General features: G+C 51.9%; 1 protein-coding gene and 1 long non-coding RNA gene across 5 annotated transcripts; both read right to left on the reverse strand.

Annotated features, from left to right (window-relative positions):
- Window positions 1-501: 501 nt before the first annotated feature.
- On the reverse strand, window positions 502-4,614 carry LOC146422870 (uncharacterized). 4 transcript variants are annotated; one of them, XR_014847807.1, is made up of 6 exons: window positions 4,106-4,614; window positions 3,086-3,335; window positions 2,182-2,225; window positions 1,460-1,541; window positions 1,100-1,326; window positions 502-859 (listed from the first exon to the last, which is right to left on the reverse strand). It is a non-coding gene; the product is annotated as an uncharacterized LOC146422870 (long non-coding RNA). The 4 variants fall into 4 exon arrangements; XR_014847808.1 differs by lacking the exons at window positions 1,460-1,541; window positions 2,182-2,225; window positions 3,086-3,335; window positions 4,106-4,614 and adding exons at window positions 1,881-1,909; window positions 2,003-2,163 and having other exon boundaries at window positions 1,100-1,315; XR_014847806.1 differs by lacking the exons at window positions 1,460-1,541; window positions 2,182-2,225; window positions 3,086-3,335; window positions 4,106-4,614 and adding exons at window positions 1,871-1,909; window positions 2,003-2,163.
- A 48-nt stretch (window positions 4,615-4,662) lies between these two features.
- Window positions 4,663-12,214, reverse strand: CACNG8 (calcium voltage-gated channel auxiliary subunit gamma 8; the record flags this gene model as incomplete). Its single annotated transcript, XM_085045376.1, has 4 exons — window positions 4,663-5,009; window positions 7,573-7,713; window positions 9,679-9,762; window positions 11,770-12,214. Coding segments are annotated over 4 exons (1,017 nt in total), but the record flags the coding sequence as incomplete, so codon positions are not given.
- Window positions 12,215-15,288: the final 3,074 nt, after the last annotated feature.

Here is a 15,288-nt window from a genome sequence, read left to right on the forward strand (position 1 = left end):
CCAAAATGTCCCCAATGTCCCGAAATGTCCCCAGTGTCCCCAAAGTCCCCAAAATTCCTGAAATGTCCCCAAATCCCCCAATGTCCCCAAATGTCCCCAAATATCCCCAACGTCCCCAACATCCCCCAAAGTCCCAAATGTCCCCAAATTCCCAAAATGTCCTGTGTCCCAAATGTCCCCAATGTCCCCAAATGTCCCCAATGTCCCCAAATCCCCATGAATGTCCCCAATATCCCCTTATCCCCTCAATGTCCCCAAATGTCCCCAACATCCCCCAAAGTCCCAAATGTCCCCAAATCCCCTCAATGTCCCAAATGTCCCCAATGTCCCTAATTTGTCCACAATGTCCCCAATGTCCCGAAATATCCCCAAATGTCCTCAAATCCCCTCAATGTCCCCAAATGTCCCAAAATGTCCCAAATGTCCCAAATCCCCTCAATGTCCCAAATCCCCTCAATGTCCCCAAATGTCCCCAATCCCCTCCCCCCCCCCGAATTCCCGCTTTTTCTCACTTCGTTTTTATTGGAAAGAGCGAAAATTCCATAAAAATCCACATGCGGAGGGGGCGTGGCCTAACAAAGGGGCGTGGCCACGAGTGGGTGGGCGTGGCCTAACAAAGGGGCGTGGCCACGAGTGGGTGGGCGTGGCCTAACAAATGGGCGTGGCCACGAGCGGGTGGGCGTGGCCTAACAAAGGGGCGTTGCCACTGAGGGGCGTGGCCAGAGAGGGACAGTGGGTGTGGCCTGAGGGGTGGGGCTGTACAAAGGGGGCGTGGCTTGGGAAGGGGCGGGGCTGTACAAAGGGGGCGTGGCTTGGGGGGCTCCCTGTGATCCCAGCCCCCCCCCACTGCCCGGCTGAACTGGGATTGAACTGGGATGGACTGGGATGGACTGGGAATGGAGTGGGATGGACTGGGAATGAACTGGGAGGGACTGGGAATGGATTGGGATGGACTGGGATTGAACTGGGAATGGATTGGGAGCAACTGGGAGGCACTGGAAACGCCGGGGAGGCACTGGGATTGAACTGGGAGGGACTGGGAGGGACTGGGAATGGATTGGGATGGACTGGGATTGAACTGGGAGCGATTCAGAGGCACTGGTATTGAACTGGGATGGACTGGGATTGAACTGGGATGAACTGGGAGGGACTGGGATTGAACTGGGATTGAACTGGGAATGAATTGGGAGCAACTGGGAGGCACTGGGATTGAACTGGGATGAACTGGGAGGCACTGGAAACGCCTGGGAGGCACTGGGATGAACTGGGATAACTGGGAACGAAGTGGGACCAACTGGGAGGCACTGGGAGTGAACTGGGATTGAACTGGGAGCGACTCAGAGGCACTGGGATGAACTGGGAGTGAACTGGGACCAACTGGGAGGCACTGGAAAGGCCAGGGAGGCACTGGGATGAACTGAGAATGAACTGGGATGAACTGGGATGAACTGGGAGCGACTCAGAGGCACTGGGATTGAACTGGGATTGAACTGGGATGGACTGGGAGGCACTGGGAATGCCGGGGAGGCACTGGGAATGAACTGGGATTGAACTGGGAGCAACTCAGAGGCACTGGTATTGAACTGGAAGTGAACTGGGATGGACTAGGAATGAACTGGGAGGGACTGGGATGGAACTGGGAATGAATTGGGATTGAACTGGGAGTAAACTGGGATCAACTGGGAGGCACTGGAAACGCTGGGGAGGCACTGGGATGAACTGGAAGTGAACTGGGAGGGACTGGGATTGAACTGGAAGTGAACCGGGATGAACTGGGAGTGACTCAGAGGCACTGGGATTGGACTGGGAATGAACTGGGAGGGACTGGGATGGAACTAGGAATGAATTGGGATTCAACTGGGAAGGGAACTGAGACCAACTGGGAGGCACTGGAAATGCCGGGGAGGCACTGGGATGAACTGGAAGTGAACTGGGAGGCACTGGGACAAACTGGGAGTGACTCAGAGGCACTGGGATTGAACTGGGATGGACTGGGAGGCACTGGGAAGGGAACTGGGAGTGAACTGGGACCAACTGGGAGGCACTGGGATGAACTGGGAATGAACTGGGAGGCACTGGGATTGAACTGGAATTGAACTGGGAATGGATTGGGACCAACTGGGAGGCACTGGAAATGCCGGAGAGGCACTGGGATGAAGTGGGAGAGGAACTGGGATTGACTGGGATGAACTGGGATGAACTGGAAACGTGCCTTGAGATGATTTCTGGATGATTTTGGGTGATTTTGGGATATTTCAGGTGATTTGGGGTGATTTTGAGATGATTTTTGGATGATTTCGGGTGATTTTGGGATGATTTTGGGAGGAATTTTTGGGGTGTCCCCATGGATTTTTTGGGAATGATTTCGGGGATGATTTCAGGCTGATTTTGTGATGATTTCAGGATGATTTTGGGATGATTTCAGGCTGATTTCAGTCTGATTTTGGGCTGATTTTGGGCTGATTTTGGGCTGATTTTGGGCTGATTTCAGGATGATTTTGGGGTATTTTGTCTCCCTAAACCAGCTTGGTTTTCCTGTTCAAAATCCCAGTGAATTGGGATGATTTTGTGATGATTTCAGTCTGATTTTGGGCTGATTTTGGGATGATTTTAGGATGATTTTGGGATGATTTTCCCTCCCTAAACTGGCGTGATTTTCCTGTTCACAGTCCCAGTGAATTGGGATGATTTCAGGATGATTTCAGGCTGATTTCAGTCTGATTTTTGGATGATTTCAGGATGATTTTGGGGTATTTTTCCTCCCTAAACCAGCGTGGTTTTCCTGTTCAGAGTCCCAGTGAATTTTGGGATGATTTCAGTCTGATTTCGCTATGATTTCTGTATGATTTTGGGCTGATTTTGTGATTATTTTAGGCTGATTTTGATATGATTTCAGGCTGATTTTGGGATGGTTTTGTCTCCCTAAACCAGCGTGGTTTTCCTGTTCAAAATCCCAGTGAATTGGGATGATTTCAGACTGATTTCAGTCTGATTTTGGGCTGATTTTGGGCTGATTTCAGGATGATTTTGGGGTATTTTGTCTCCCTAAACCAGCTTGGTTTTCCTGTTCAAAATCCCAGTGAACTGTGATGATTTCTGTATGATTTTGCTATGATTTTGTGATGATTTCAGTCTGATTTTGATATGATTTCAGGCTGATTTTGCGATGGTTTTGTCTCCCTAAACCAGCGTGGTTTTCCTATTCAAAGTCCCAGTGAATTGGGATGATTTTGATATGATTCCAGTCTGATTTTGGGCTGATTTTGGGATATTTTTCCTCCCTAAACCAGCGTGGTTTTCCTGTTCACAGTCCCAGTGAATTTGGGATGATTTCGCTATGATTTCGCTATGATTTCTGTATGATTTTGGGCTGATTTCAGGATGATTTTAGGATGATTTCGGGATGATTTTTTCTCCCTACACCGGCGTGGTTTTCCTGTTCAAAGTCCCAGTGAATTTTGGGATGATTTCAGGATGATTTTACTATGATTTTAGGATGATTTCAGGCTGATTTTGGGCTGATTTCAGGGAATTTCAGGTGTCCCTACACCGGGGTGGTTTTCCTGTTCAGAGTCTCAGTGAATTGGGATGATTTTGGGATGATTTTGGGATGATTTCAGGCAGATTTCAGTCTGATTTTGGGCTGATTTCAGGATGATTTCGGGCTGATTTCAGGCTGATTTTAGGATGATTTCAGGATGATTTTGCTATGATTTCAGGCTGATTTTGGGCTGATTTTGGGCTGATTTCAGGCTGATTTTTCCTCCCTACACTGGCATGGTTTTCCTGTTCAAAGTCCCAGTGAATTGTGATGATTTCAAGATGATTTCAGGCTGATTTCGGGCTGATTTTGTGAAGATTTTAGTCTGATTTTATGATGATTTCAGGCAGATTTTGGGCTGATTTTTGGGAATTTCAGATCTTCCTAAACCAGCGTGTTTTTCCTGTTCACAGTCCCAGTGAATTGGGATGATTTCAATATGATTTCAGTCTGATTTCAGGCTGATTTCAGGATGATTTCGGGATGATTTTTTCTCCCTACACCGGCGTGGTTTTCCTGTTCAAAGTCCCAGTGAATTTTGGAATGATTTCAGGATGATTTTACTATGATTTTGTGATGATTTCAGGCTGATTTTGGGCTGATTTTTGGGAATTTCAGGTCTCCCTACACCGGGGTGGTTTTCCTGTTCAGAGTCCCAGTGAATTGGGATGATTTAAGGATGATTTCTGTATGATTTTGGGATGATTTTGATATGATTTCGGGCTGATTTCAGTCTGATTTTTGGGATATTTTCCCTCCCTACACCGGGGTGGTTTTCCTGTTCAGAGTCCCAGTGAGTTGTGATGATTTCAGGCTGATTTCAGTCTGATTTTGGGATGATTTTGGGCTGATTTCAGGCTGATTTTTGGGAATTCCAGGTCTCCCTACACCGGCGTGGTTTTCCTGTTCAGAGTCCCAGTCCCCCCCTCGGCTGGGGGAGGGGCAGGGGGCGGCCCGGGGGTGCCGGGTGGGGGAGGGGCGCTGGGCGTGGCCTGCCCGGCGGGGTGGGGGAGGGGCGCCTCGCGGCTCAGCGTGTACATGGATATCTCGGGCGGGAGGGGCGGCGGGCGGGGGTGGGGAGGGGTGGCCCTGCCCCGGGGCGGGGAGGGGCGACTCGGAGCGCGACCCAGCGAGCGGCGGCGGTGCGGGCGTGGCCTGGGCGGGGCCGGAAACGAGGGCTGGGGCGGGGGCGGGGGAGGGGCGGCGCGGGGCGGGGGGGGAGGGGCGGGCGGGGGAGGGGACTTCCGGTGGCGCTCGATGTACAGATTGACCGCCAGGACGCCGATGGCCTCGGCCAGGATGAAGGAGACGCCCCCGAAATAGAAGCTCCACCCATAGGAGTAGGGCGGGGCTCGGCCCGCCCCTCCCCCACCCCCGTCCCGCCGGGGGGAGGGGAAGCTGCCGGCTGACCCCTCCCCCCCCGCGTTGGCCGAGATGTAAACGATGACGCCGATGATGTTCGACAGGCCTGGGGGGGAAAATGGGGGATTTGGGGTTTTGGGGTGGATTTTGGGATTTTTGGGGAAGGATTTTGGGGTGGTTTGGAGATTTCGGGGTGAATTTGGGGGTTTTGGGGTAGATTTGGGGGTTTGGGGGGATTTTGGGGCAATTTGGGCGTTTGGGGTGGATTTGGGTGGATTTTTGGTGGGGTTTGGGGGATTTGGGGGTTTGGAACTTTGGGGGGAATTTGGAGGGATTTGGGGTTTTTGGGATGGATTTTGGGGTGTTTGGGGTCGATTTGGGGGATCCCAGGATGGATTTTGGGGAACCTGGGGTGGATTTGGGGTTTTTTGGGATGGATTTTGGGGTTTGGGGTGGATTTGGGATGGGTTTTGGGGGTTTTGGGGTGGATTTGGGGGGTTTTGGAGGTGGATTTGGGGTTTTGGAGGTGGATCTGGGGTTTTTGGGTGAATTTTGGGGGTTTGGGATGGATTTTGGGATTTCAGGGTGGATTTGGGGGTCTTTGGGGTGGATTTTGGGGATGATTTGAGAGGTTTTAGGGTGGATTTGGGGTATAATTTGGGGTATTTTTGGTCAGGATTTGGGGGGTTTTGGGTCAGGATTTTGGGCAGGATTTTGGGGTATAATTTGGGATTTTTTGGGCAGGATTTTGGGGATTTGGGACAGGATTGTGGTGGTTTTGGGGCAGGATTTTGGGCAGGATTTGGAGTATAATTTGGGGATATTTCATACAGGATTTCGGGGTTTTTAGAACAGGATTTTGGGGTATAATTTGGGATATTTTGGGGTTTTTCGGGCAGGATTTCGGGCAGGATTTTGGGGATTTTTTGGGCAGGATTTTGGGTATAATTTGGGATATTTTGGGCCAGGATTTGGGGTATAATTTGGAATATTTCATGCAGGATTTTGGCTATAATTCGGAATATTTCATGCAGGATTTTGGGCAGGATTTGGGGATTTTTCAAGCAGGATTTCGGGGTTTTTTGGGCAGGATTTTGGGGTTTTTTGGGCAGGATTTTGGGCTATAATTTGGGATATTTTGGGGTTTTTAGGGCAGGATTTCGGGCAGGATCTCGGGTATAATTTGGGATTTTTTGGGCAGGATTTTTGGGATTTTTGGGCAGGATTTTGGGTATAATTTAGGATATTTTGGGTCAGGATTTGGGGTATAATTTGGAATATTTCATGCAGGATTTTGGGCAGGATTTGGAGTATAATTTGGGGATATTTCATGCAGGATTTCGGGGTTTTTAGAACAGGATTTTGGGGTATAATTTGGGATATTTTGGGGTTTTTCGGGCAGGATTTTGGGGATTTTTAGGGCCGGATTTGGGGTATAATTTGGGATATTTTGGGCCAGGATTTGGGGTATAATTTGGAATATTTCATGCAGGATTTTGGGCAGGATTTGGGGATTTTTCAGGCAGGATGTCGGGGTTTTTTGGGCAGGATTTTGGGGTATAATTTGGGATATTTTGGGGTTTTTAGGGCAGGATTTCAGGCAGGATTTCGGGGGTTTTTAGAGCAGGATTTAGGGCAGGATTTTGGGGATTTCTGGGCAGGATTTTGGGTCAGAATTTTGGGGTTTTTTCCGGCTTTCCACTCACCGGCAGCCACGAACAGAATCCCAGGGTTTTTGGGGTATAATCTGGGATTTTTGGGGCAGGATTTTGGCTATAATTTGGGATATTTTGGGGCAGGATTTGGGGTATAATTTGGAATATTTCATGCAGGATTTTGGCTATAATTCGGAATATTTCATGCAGGATTTTGGGCAGGATTTGGGGATTTTTCAGGCAGGATGTCGGGGTTTTTTTGGCAGGATTTTGGGGACTAATTTGGGATATTTTGGGGTTTTTTGGGCAGGATTTCAGGCAGGATTTCAGGGGTTTTTAGGGCCGGATTTGGGGTATAATTTGGAATATTTCATGCAGGATTTTGGGCAGGATTTGGGGATTTTTCAGGCAGGATGTCGGGGTTTTTTGGGCAGGATTTTGGGTATAATTTGGGATATTTTGGGCCAGGATTTGGGGTATAATTTGGAATATTTCATGCAGGATTTTGGCTATAATTTGGAATATTCATGCAGGATTTCAGGATATTTTGGGTCAGTATTTGAGGCATAATTTGGGATATTTTGGGCAGGATTTTGGGGATTTTTATCCCCCACTCACCAGCAGCCACAAAGAGAATCCCGGGGATTTTGGGGCAGGATTTTGGGCAGGATTTCAGGGTTTTTTGGGTAGGATTTCGGGGATTTTTGGGCAGGATTTTGGGCAGGATTTTGGGGATTTTCCGGCTTTCCACTCACCAGCAGCCACGAACAGGATCCCGGGGTTTTTGGGATATAATTTGGGATATTTTGGGGTTTTTCGGGCAGGATTTTGGGGATTTTTAGGGACGGATTTGGGGTATAATTTGGGATATTTTGGGCAGGATTTCTGGTTTTTTCCGGCTTTCCACTCACCGGCAGCCACGAAGAGGATCCCGGGGATTTTGGGGCAGGATTTCGGGCAGGATTTCGGGGTTTTTTGGGCAGGATTTTGGGGATTTTCTTGCCCCTCACTCACCGGCAGCCACGAAGAGGATTCCCGCTCCCAGCACCAGTCCCGTTCTGGCTCGGCGCAGTCGCGACGCAGCGACACAAACTCCTCCCAGCAGCAGCAGCGCCGCGCTCAGGATCGGGAAAATGCTCGAGGCTCTGACCACGCCTACCGACAGACAGCCAATCAGGGGGCGGGAATGGGAGGGAGGGGTTAATACCGACCAATCAGAGAGTGGGAATGGGTGGGAGGGAGGAATACAGACCAATGAGAGAGCAGGAGTGGGTGGGAGGGGTTAACACTAACCAATCAGAGAGCAGAAACGGGCAGGAAGAATGAATACCAACCAATCAGGGAGTGGGTGGGAAGGGGTTAATTGCGACCAATCAGAGAGCGGGAGTGAGGAGGAGGGATAGATACTGACCAATCAGGGAGCGGGAACGGGTGGGAGGGGTTAATTGCGACCAATCAGGGAGCGGCAATGGAGATCTGGAAGTTCTGACCAATCAGGGAGCAGGAATGGGTGGGAGGGGTTAATTGTGACCAATCAGGGAGCAGGAATGAGCAGGAGGGATGAATACCGACCAATCAGGGAGCGGGAATGGGTGGGAGGGGTTAACTGCAGCCAATCAGGGAGCAGCAATGGAGGAGATCTGGAAGTTCTGACCAATCAGGGAGCAGGATGGGAAGGGGATTGGTTAACCCTGGCCAATCAGGGAGGGTGGAGATTTGGGACCAATCAGAGGCCAGGAACAGGTAGGGAACATCCTAGCCAATCAGAGCGCAGGAACAGGCGGGGATCAGTTCATCCTGACCAATCAGGAAGCAGCAATGGAGGAGGATCCGTTATCTCTGGCCAATCAGAGGCCAGGAGCGGACAGGGATTTGTTCTCTCCAGCCAATGGGAGCGCAGGGATTGTGACCAATCAGAACGCAGCAATGGAGGGGATCTGGAAACTCCAACCAATCACGAATCACCTCTGGAGGGGGAGCTGGCAGCCTCAGCCAATCAGAGCCCAGCAATGGAGGGAGATCCCTCATCTCCAGCCAATCAGAGCTCAGGGGTTCAGGGACCAATCAGAATTCAGCAATGGCGGGAGATTCCCTCATCTCCAGCCAATCAGAGCCCTCAGGCCGGGAGCCAATCAGGGAGCTGGGTGTGGTTGCCATAGCAACGTTGGCAGCATCGCTGGGATCGTTGCCATGGAAACACGAGGTTGGCCAGCAGCCCGTTGCCATGGCAACGGCAGAGGCATCAGCAGGAGCATGCTGGGAACGTCGCCATGGCAACCGCAGCATCGCCTGGCTGGTTGCCGTGGAAACCAGCTGGGGCACCAGGCCGTTGCCATGGCAACCGCAGCATCGCCGGGACGGTTGCCAGGACGGTCAGGAGGTCGTCGCCATGGCAACCGCGGCGGCGCTGGCGGGAGGATGCCGGGAGAGTTGCCATGGCGACGTGCAGCGAAGTTCGGTTGCCACGGCAACCCAGGGCGCTCAACACGGCGGTTGCCATGGTGACAACAGGGAGGGATGACAACGCTGCGGTCACCATGACAACAGGGATGCCATGATAATTGTCCAAGGGTTGCCGCGGTGACACAGGGATGTGGCTGCGGTTGCCATGGTGACGCAGGGTTGACAGGCGGGTGATGACAGGGCCGTTGCCATGGTGACACGGCAATTGCCATGGTGACGACACTGCGGTCACCATGGTGGTGACACGGCGGTCGCCATGGTGACAGGGCGGTGGCCGCGGTGACACAGGGGATGACAGGGGGGTGGTGACACTGCGGTTGCCACGGTGACAACACGGCGGTCGCCGTGGTGACATGGCAGTTGCCATGGTGACAGCGCGGTGGCCATGGGGACACTGTGGTTGCTATGATGACAGGGCGGTTGCCGTGGTGACACGGGGTGACGGAGGGGTGGTGACACTGCGGTCGCCATGGTGACACTCCGGTTGCCATGGTGATGACAGGGCAGTTGCCATGGTGATGACACAGTGGTCGCCATGGTGACACAGGGGTGACACAGGGGGTTGATGACACTGTGGTTGCCATGGTGATGACAGCTCGGTTGCCATGGTGACAGGGCAGTTGCCATGGTTACAGGGCGGTTGCCATGGTGACTCACGCAGCAGGTACTCGGCGCTGTCATGGTCGTACTCGAGATCCTCTGGGAAATGGTTGATCCTCAGGCAGACACCGCGCTTCAGCCCTGGGGACATCATTGGGGACATTTGGGGACATCATTGGGGACATCATTGGGGACATCGGGGACATTGGGGACATTTGGGGACATCATTGGGGACATCATTGGGGACATCATTGGGGACATCATAGACATTGGGGACATTGGGGACATTGACGGGATTTGGGACATTGGGGACAGTGGGGACATCACAGACATTGGGTCCCAATGGTGTCCCCAATGTCCCCAGTGGTGTCACTGATGTCCCCAATGTCCCCATGATGTCATCAACATCCCCAGCCGTGTCCGACATGTCCCCAGGGATGTCCCCAGCGGTGTCACCAATGTCCTGCCAGTGTTGCCAACAGTCTCACCAATGTCCCCAACAACGTCACCAATGTCCCCAACAACGTCACCAATGTCCCCAATGATGTCACCGATGTCCCTAATGTCCCCAATGATGTCACCAACGTCTCCAATGTTCTCAACGATGTCACCGATGTCCCGCCAGTGTCACTAATGGTGTCCGCCATGTCCCAAATGATGTCCCCAATGGTGTCACCAATGTCCCCAATGACATCCCCAATGTCCCCAGTGATGTCACCAATGTCCCCAATGGTGTCACCAATGTCTCTAATGTTCTCAGTGGTGTCACCAATGTCCCGCCAGTGTCACCAACGGTGTCCACAATGTCCTAAATGATGTCCCCAACGGTGTCACCAATGTCTCTAATGTCCCCAATGACGTCCCCAATGTCCCCAACGATGTCACCAATGTGCCTAATGTCCCCAGTGGTGTCACCAATGTCCCCAATGGTGTCACCAATGTCCTGCCAGTGTCGCCAACAGTCTCAATGATGTCCCCAATGATGTCACCAATGTCCCCAATGATGTCACCAATGTCTCTAATGTCCCCAGCGATGTCATCAATGTCCTCAATGGTGTCACCAGTGTCCTGCCAGTGTCGCCAACAGTCTCAATGATGTCCCCAATGGTGTCACCAATGTTCCCGAGTGTCTCCCACAGTGTCACCAATGTCCCCAACGATGTCACCAACATCTCCAGTGATGTCCCCAATGTCCCTAATGGTGTCCCTGATGTCTCTAATGTCCTCAGTGGTGTCACCAAGGTTCCACCAATGTCCCCAGTGATGTTCTCAACGTCCCCAACAATGTCACCAATGTCCCTAATGTCCCCAATGGTGTCACCAATGTTCCCAAGTGTCTCTCACAGTGTCCCCAATGTCTCTAATGTCCTCAATGGTGTCACCAATGTCCCCAACGATGTCACCAATGTCCCCAACGGTGTCACCAACGTCTCTAATGTCCCCAATGATGTCACCAATGTCCCCAATGATGTCACCAATGTCCCCAACGGTGTCACCAATGTCTCCAATGTCCCCAACGATGTCACCAATGTCCCCAACGGTGTCACCAATGTCTCTAATGTCCCCAATGGTGTCACCAACATCCCCAAATGTCCCCAATGGTGTCACCAATGTCCCTAATGTCCCCAATGGTGTCACCAATGTTCCTGAGTGTCTCTCACAGTGTCACCAATGTCCCCAACGGTGTCACCAATGTCCTCAATGGTGTCACCGATGCTCCTGCCAGTGTCCCCAACAATGTCACCAATGTCTCTAATGTCCCCAATGGTGTCCCCAACATCCCCAAATGTCCCCAATGGTGTCACCAATGTCCCCAACGATGTCACCAGTGTCCCCAATGGTGTCACCAATGTCCCCAACGATGTCACCAATGTCTCCAACGATGTCACCAATGTCTCTAATGTCCCCAATGGTGTCCCCAACATCCCCAAATGTCCCCAATGGTGTCACCAATGTCCCCAACGATGTCACCAGTGTCCCCAATGGTGTCACCAATGTCCCCAACGATGTCACCAATGTCTCCAACGGTGTCACCAATGTCTCTAATGTCCCCAATGGTGTCCCCAACATCCCCAAATGTCCCCAATGACGTCACCAATGTCCCCAAAGATGTCCCCAACTGTCCCCAGCGCTGTCCCCACGGCCCACCTTCGAGGCAGCAGACCCTCCAGAGCCCCGAGTGGGTGAGGCCGCCCTGCTCCCTCCTGTCGCCGGCCGTCCCCGCGGCTGTCCCCGCTGTCCCCGAGGCGTTGGCGGTGACGTTGCACACGCCGGCCCGAGCGTACAGCCAGTAGTCGGTGCCGATGGCGATGGCCATCAGGCCGAAGGCGGCAAACGCCCCCACGGCGGTCAGCAGCGCCTGAGCCCCGAGCTCGCACCACCGCGCCCCTCCCCCACCCCCACCCCCCGCCCCTCCCCCATCCCGCAGCTGCTTCAGCGCCGCCCCGGGGGGGCGGGGCCGGGGGGGGGAGGGGCTGTGCGGGGAGGGGGGAGGGGGGAGGGAGGAGGTGGTGGCTGCGGCCGGGGTGGGGGAGGGGGAGGGGGGGGAGCCCCCCCAGGGGGTGAGGATGCCCGGGGTGGGGGTGGGGCGGGGGTGGGGGAGGGGAGGGGTGAGGGGGGATTTGGGGAGATTTAGGGGAATTTGGGGAAGATTTGAGGGAGATTTAGGGGGATTTGGGGAATTTAGGGAATTTAGGGAATTTGGGGGATTTGGGGAGATTTAGGGAATTTGGTGGAATTTGGGACGATTTGGGGAAGATTGAGGGAATTTGGGGAATGTGGGGGAAATTTGGGGGGTTTAGGGGTGGGGGAGGGGTGAGAGGGGGTGGGGGAGAGGGGAATTTGGGGATTTGGGGAATTTGGGGGAATTTGAAGAAATTTGGGGGATTTAAGGGTGGGGGAGGGGTGGGGAGGGGGCTTAGGGTGGGGGAGGGGAATGTGGGGGGATTTGGCGGAATTTGGGGAAAATTTAGGAAATTTGGGGAATTTGGGGAAAATTTACGGAATTTTGGGGAATTTGGGGGAAGATTTGGGGAAGATTTCGGGGAATTTGTAAAAAATCGAGAAAATTTTGGGGAATTTGGGGAAGATTTGGGGAATTTGGGGGAATTCAGGGAAAATTTAGGGAATTTGGGGGATTTGGGTGAATTTGGGAAAATTTGGGGGAATTTATGGACAATTGATGGGGTTGGGGTGGGGGAGGGGCTGAGGGGATTTGGGGAAGATTTGGGGAAATTTAGGGAGTTTTAGGGGGTGGGGGAGGTGAGATTTTGGGGTGGGGGAGGGGAGATTTGGGAACTCAGGACCCCCAAATTCCAACCCTGAACCCCCCTGGGGCTGATTTGGAGGGGAAAATTCCCAAATTTTGGGGGAAATTCCCAAATGTTGGGGGAAAAATCTCAAATTTTGTGGGAAAATCCCAAATTTGGGGGGAAATTCCCAAATGTTGGGGAAAAATCTCAAATTTTGGGGGGAAAAAATCTCAAATTTTGGGGGGAAAAAATCTCAAATGTTGGGGGAAAAATCCCAAATTTTGGGGGGAAAAGTCCTAAATTTTTGGGAAAAAAATCCAAATTTTGGGGAAAGAATCCCAAATTTTCGTGGGAAATTCCCAAATTTTGTGGGAAAAATCTCAAATTTTGGGGAAAATCCCAAATTCTGGGGGGAAAATCCCAAATTTTGGCGAAAAAATCCCAAATTTTGGGGTAAATTCCCAAATTTTTGGGAAATCCCAACTTTTGGGGGAAATCCCAGATTTTGGGGGAAATCCCAGATTTCGGGGGAGGGCTCTCAGGTGCTCGGGAGGCTCTTCGCTCTCAGCCAATCAGCTGTGGAGAAATGGGGGATGGGAAAATTGGGGGGAGGGGTTTGGGTTTGCCCCTCCCCCACCCCGAAATTCCCCCCAAATCTCCCCAAAAAAAACCCCCAAAAGATCCCAAAATTCCCACCAGGAACCCCAAAAATTTCCCAAATTTCCCTTCAGGAAACCCAAAATTTCCCCAAATACCTCCAAGGAAAAAAAAACCCAAAATCTCCAAAAATCTCCCCAAGAAACCCCAAAAATTACCCCAAATTTCTCCCCAGGACCCCCAAAAATCCCCTTAGGACCCCAAAAAATACCCCAAAATTTCCACCCAGGAGCCCCAAAAATTCCCCCAAATTCCTCCAAGAAAAAATCCCAAAAATCCCCAAAAATCTCCCCAGGAAAACCCAAAAAATTCCCCCAAATTTCCCTCCAGGGATCCCCAAAAATCCCCTTAGGAACCCCAAAAAATACCCCAAATTTCCACCCAGGAAACCCAAAAATTCCCCCAAATTCCTCCAAGAAAAAAACCCCAAAACCTCCCAAAGAAAAAACCCCAAAATCCCCAAAAATCTCCCCAGGAACCCCAAAAATTACCCCAAATTTCCCTCCAGGATCCCCAAAAATCCCCTCAGGACCCCAAAAACTGCCCCAGGAACCCTAAAAACAACTCCCAGATCCCCTAAAATCCCCCAAATCGCCCCAAAAAAACCCCAAAAACTCCCAAATCCCCCAAAATCACCCCAAAAAACCCCAAATAAACACATAACTCCCCAAATTCTCCCCAAAAAAACCCCAAATCCCCCCAGGATCCCTCAAAACCCTCCAGACATCCCAAAATTTCCCCCCAAATCCCTCAAACCCCCCAAAATCCACCGAAACCACCTCCAGACACCCCAAAACCTCCCCAGGATCCCCAAAAATCACCTGAAGACCCCCAAAACCCCCCAAAATTACCCCAAAAACAACCCCCAGACCCCCAAAATATCCCCCAAAATCCTCTCCGAACCTCTCAAAACCCCCCAAAAACCCCCAAGGTTCCCCAAAATTACCAAACCCCCCGGGTACCCCAAAATCACCCGAAGACCCCAAAATTACCCCAAAACCAACCCCCAGAGCCTCAAAACCCCCTCAGAACCTCTCAAAACCCCCCAAAACCTCCCAAAATTACCCCAAAACCTCCCAAAATTACCCCAAAATCTCCCAAAATTACCCCAAAACCTCCCAAAATTACCCCAAAACCTCCCAAAATTACCCCAAAACCCATCCCCAGACTCCAAAATCCTCTCCAAATGCCCTCAGAACCTCTCAAACCCCCCCAAAATTACCCCGAGGGCTCCCCAAAATTACCCCAAAACCTCCCAGGATCCCCCAAAACCCCCAAAATCCCCCAAAACAACCCCCAGAGACCCCCAAATCCTCTCCAAAATCCTCTCAAAACCCCCAAAACCTCCCCAGGATCCCCCAAAATTACCCCAAATCCTCAGGAACCCCCAGGATCCCCCAAATCCCCCAAAACGACCCCCAGACCCCCAAAATCCTTCTCCTAAACCCCTCAGAACTCAAAAGCCCCAAAACCTCCCCAAAATTACCCCAAAACCCCCAAAATTATCCCAAACCAACCCCCAGAGCCCCAAAATCCCCCAAAATCGCCTCAGAACCTCTCAAGACCCCCAAAACCTCCCCAAAATTACCCCAAAGCCCCCCAGGGTTCCCCAAAATTCCAAAACCCCCAGGATCCCCCAAAACAACCCCCAAACCCCCGGATGCCCCCAAAACACCCCAAAAACATCCCCAGACCCCAAAACCCCAAAATTCCCCCAAAATCCCCCAAATCCCCCTTTACCTCCTCAGCCGCCGCTTTT

The sequence above is a fragment of the Lichenostomus cassidix genome, unplaced genomic scaffold (assembly GCF_008360975.1).
Source record: "Lichenostomus cassidix isolate B80296 unplaced genomic scaffold, HeHo_3.0 HiC_scaffold_38, whole genome shotgun sequence".
Lineage (NCBI taxonomy): Eukaryota > Metazoa > Chordata > Aves > Passeriformes > Meliphagidae > Lichenostomus > Lichenostomus cassidix.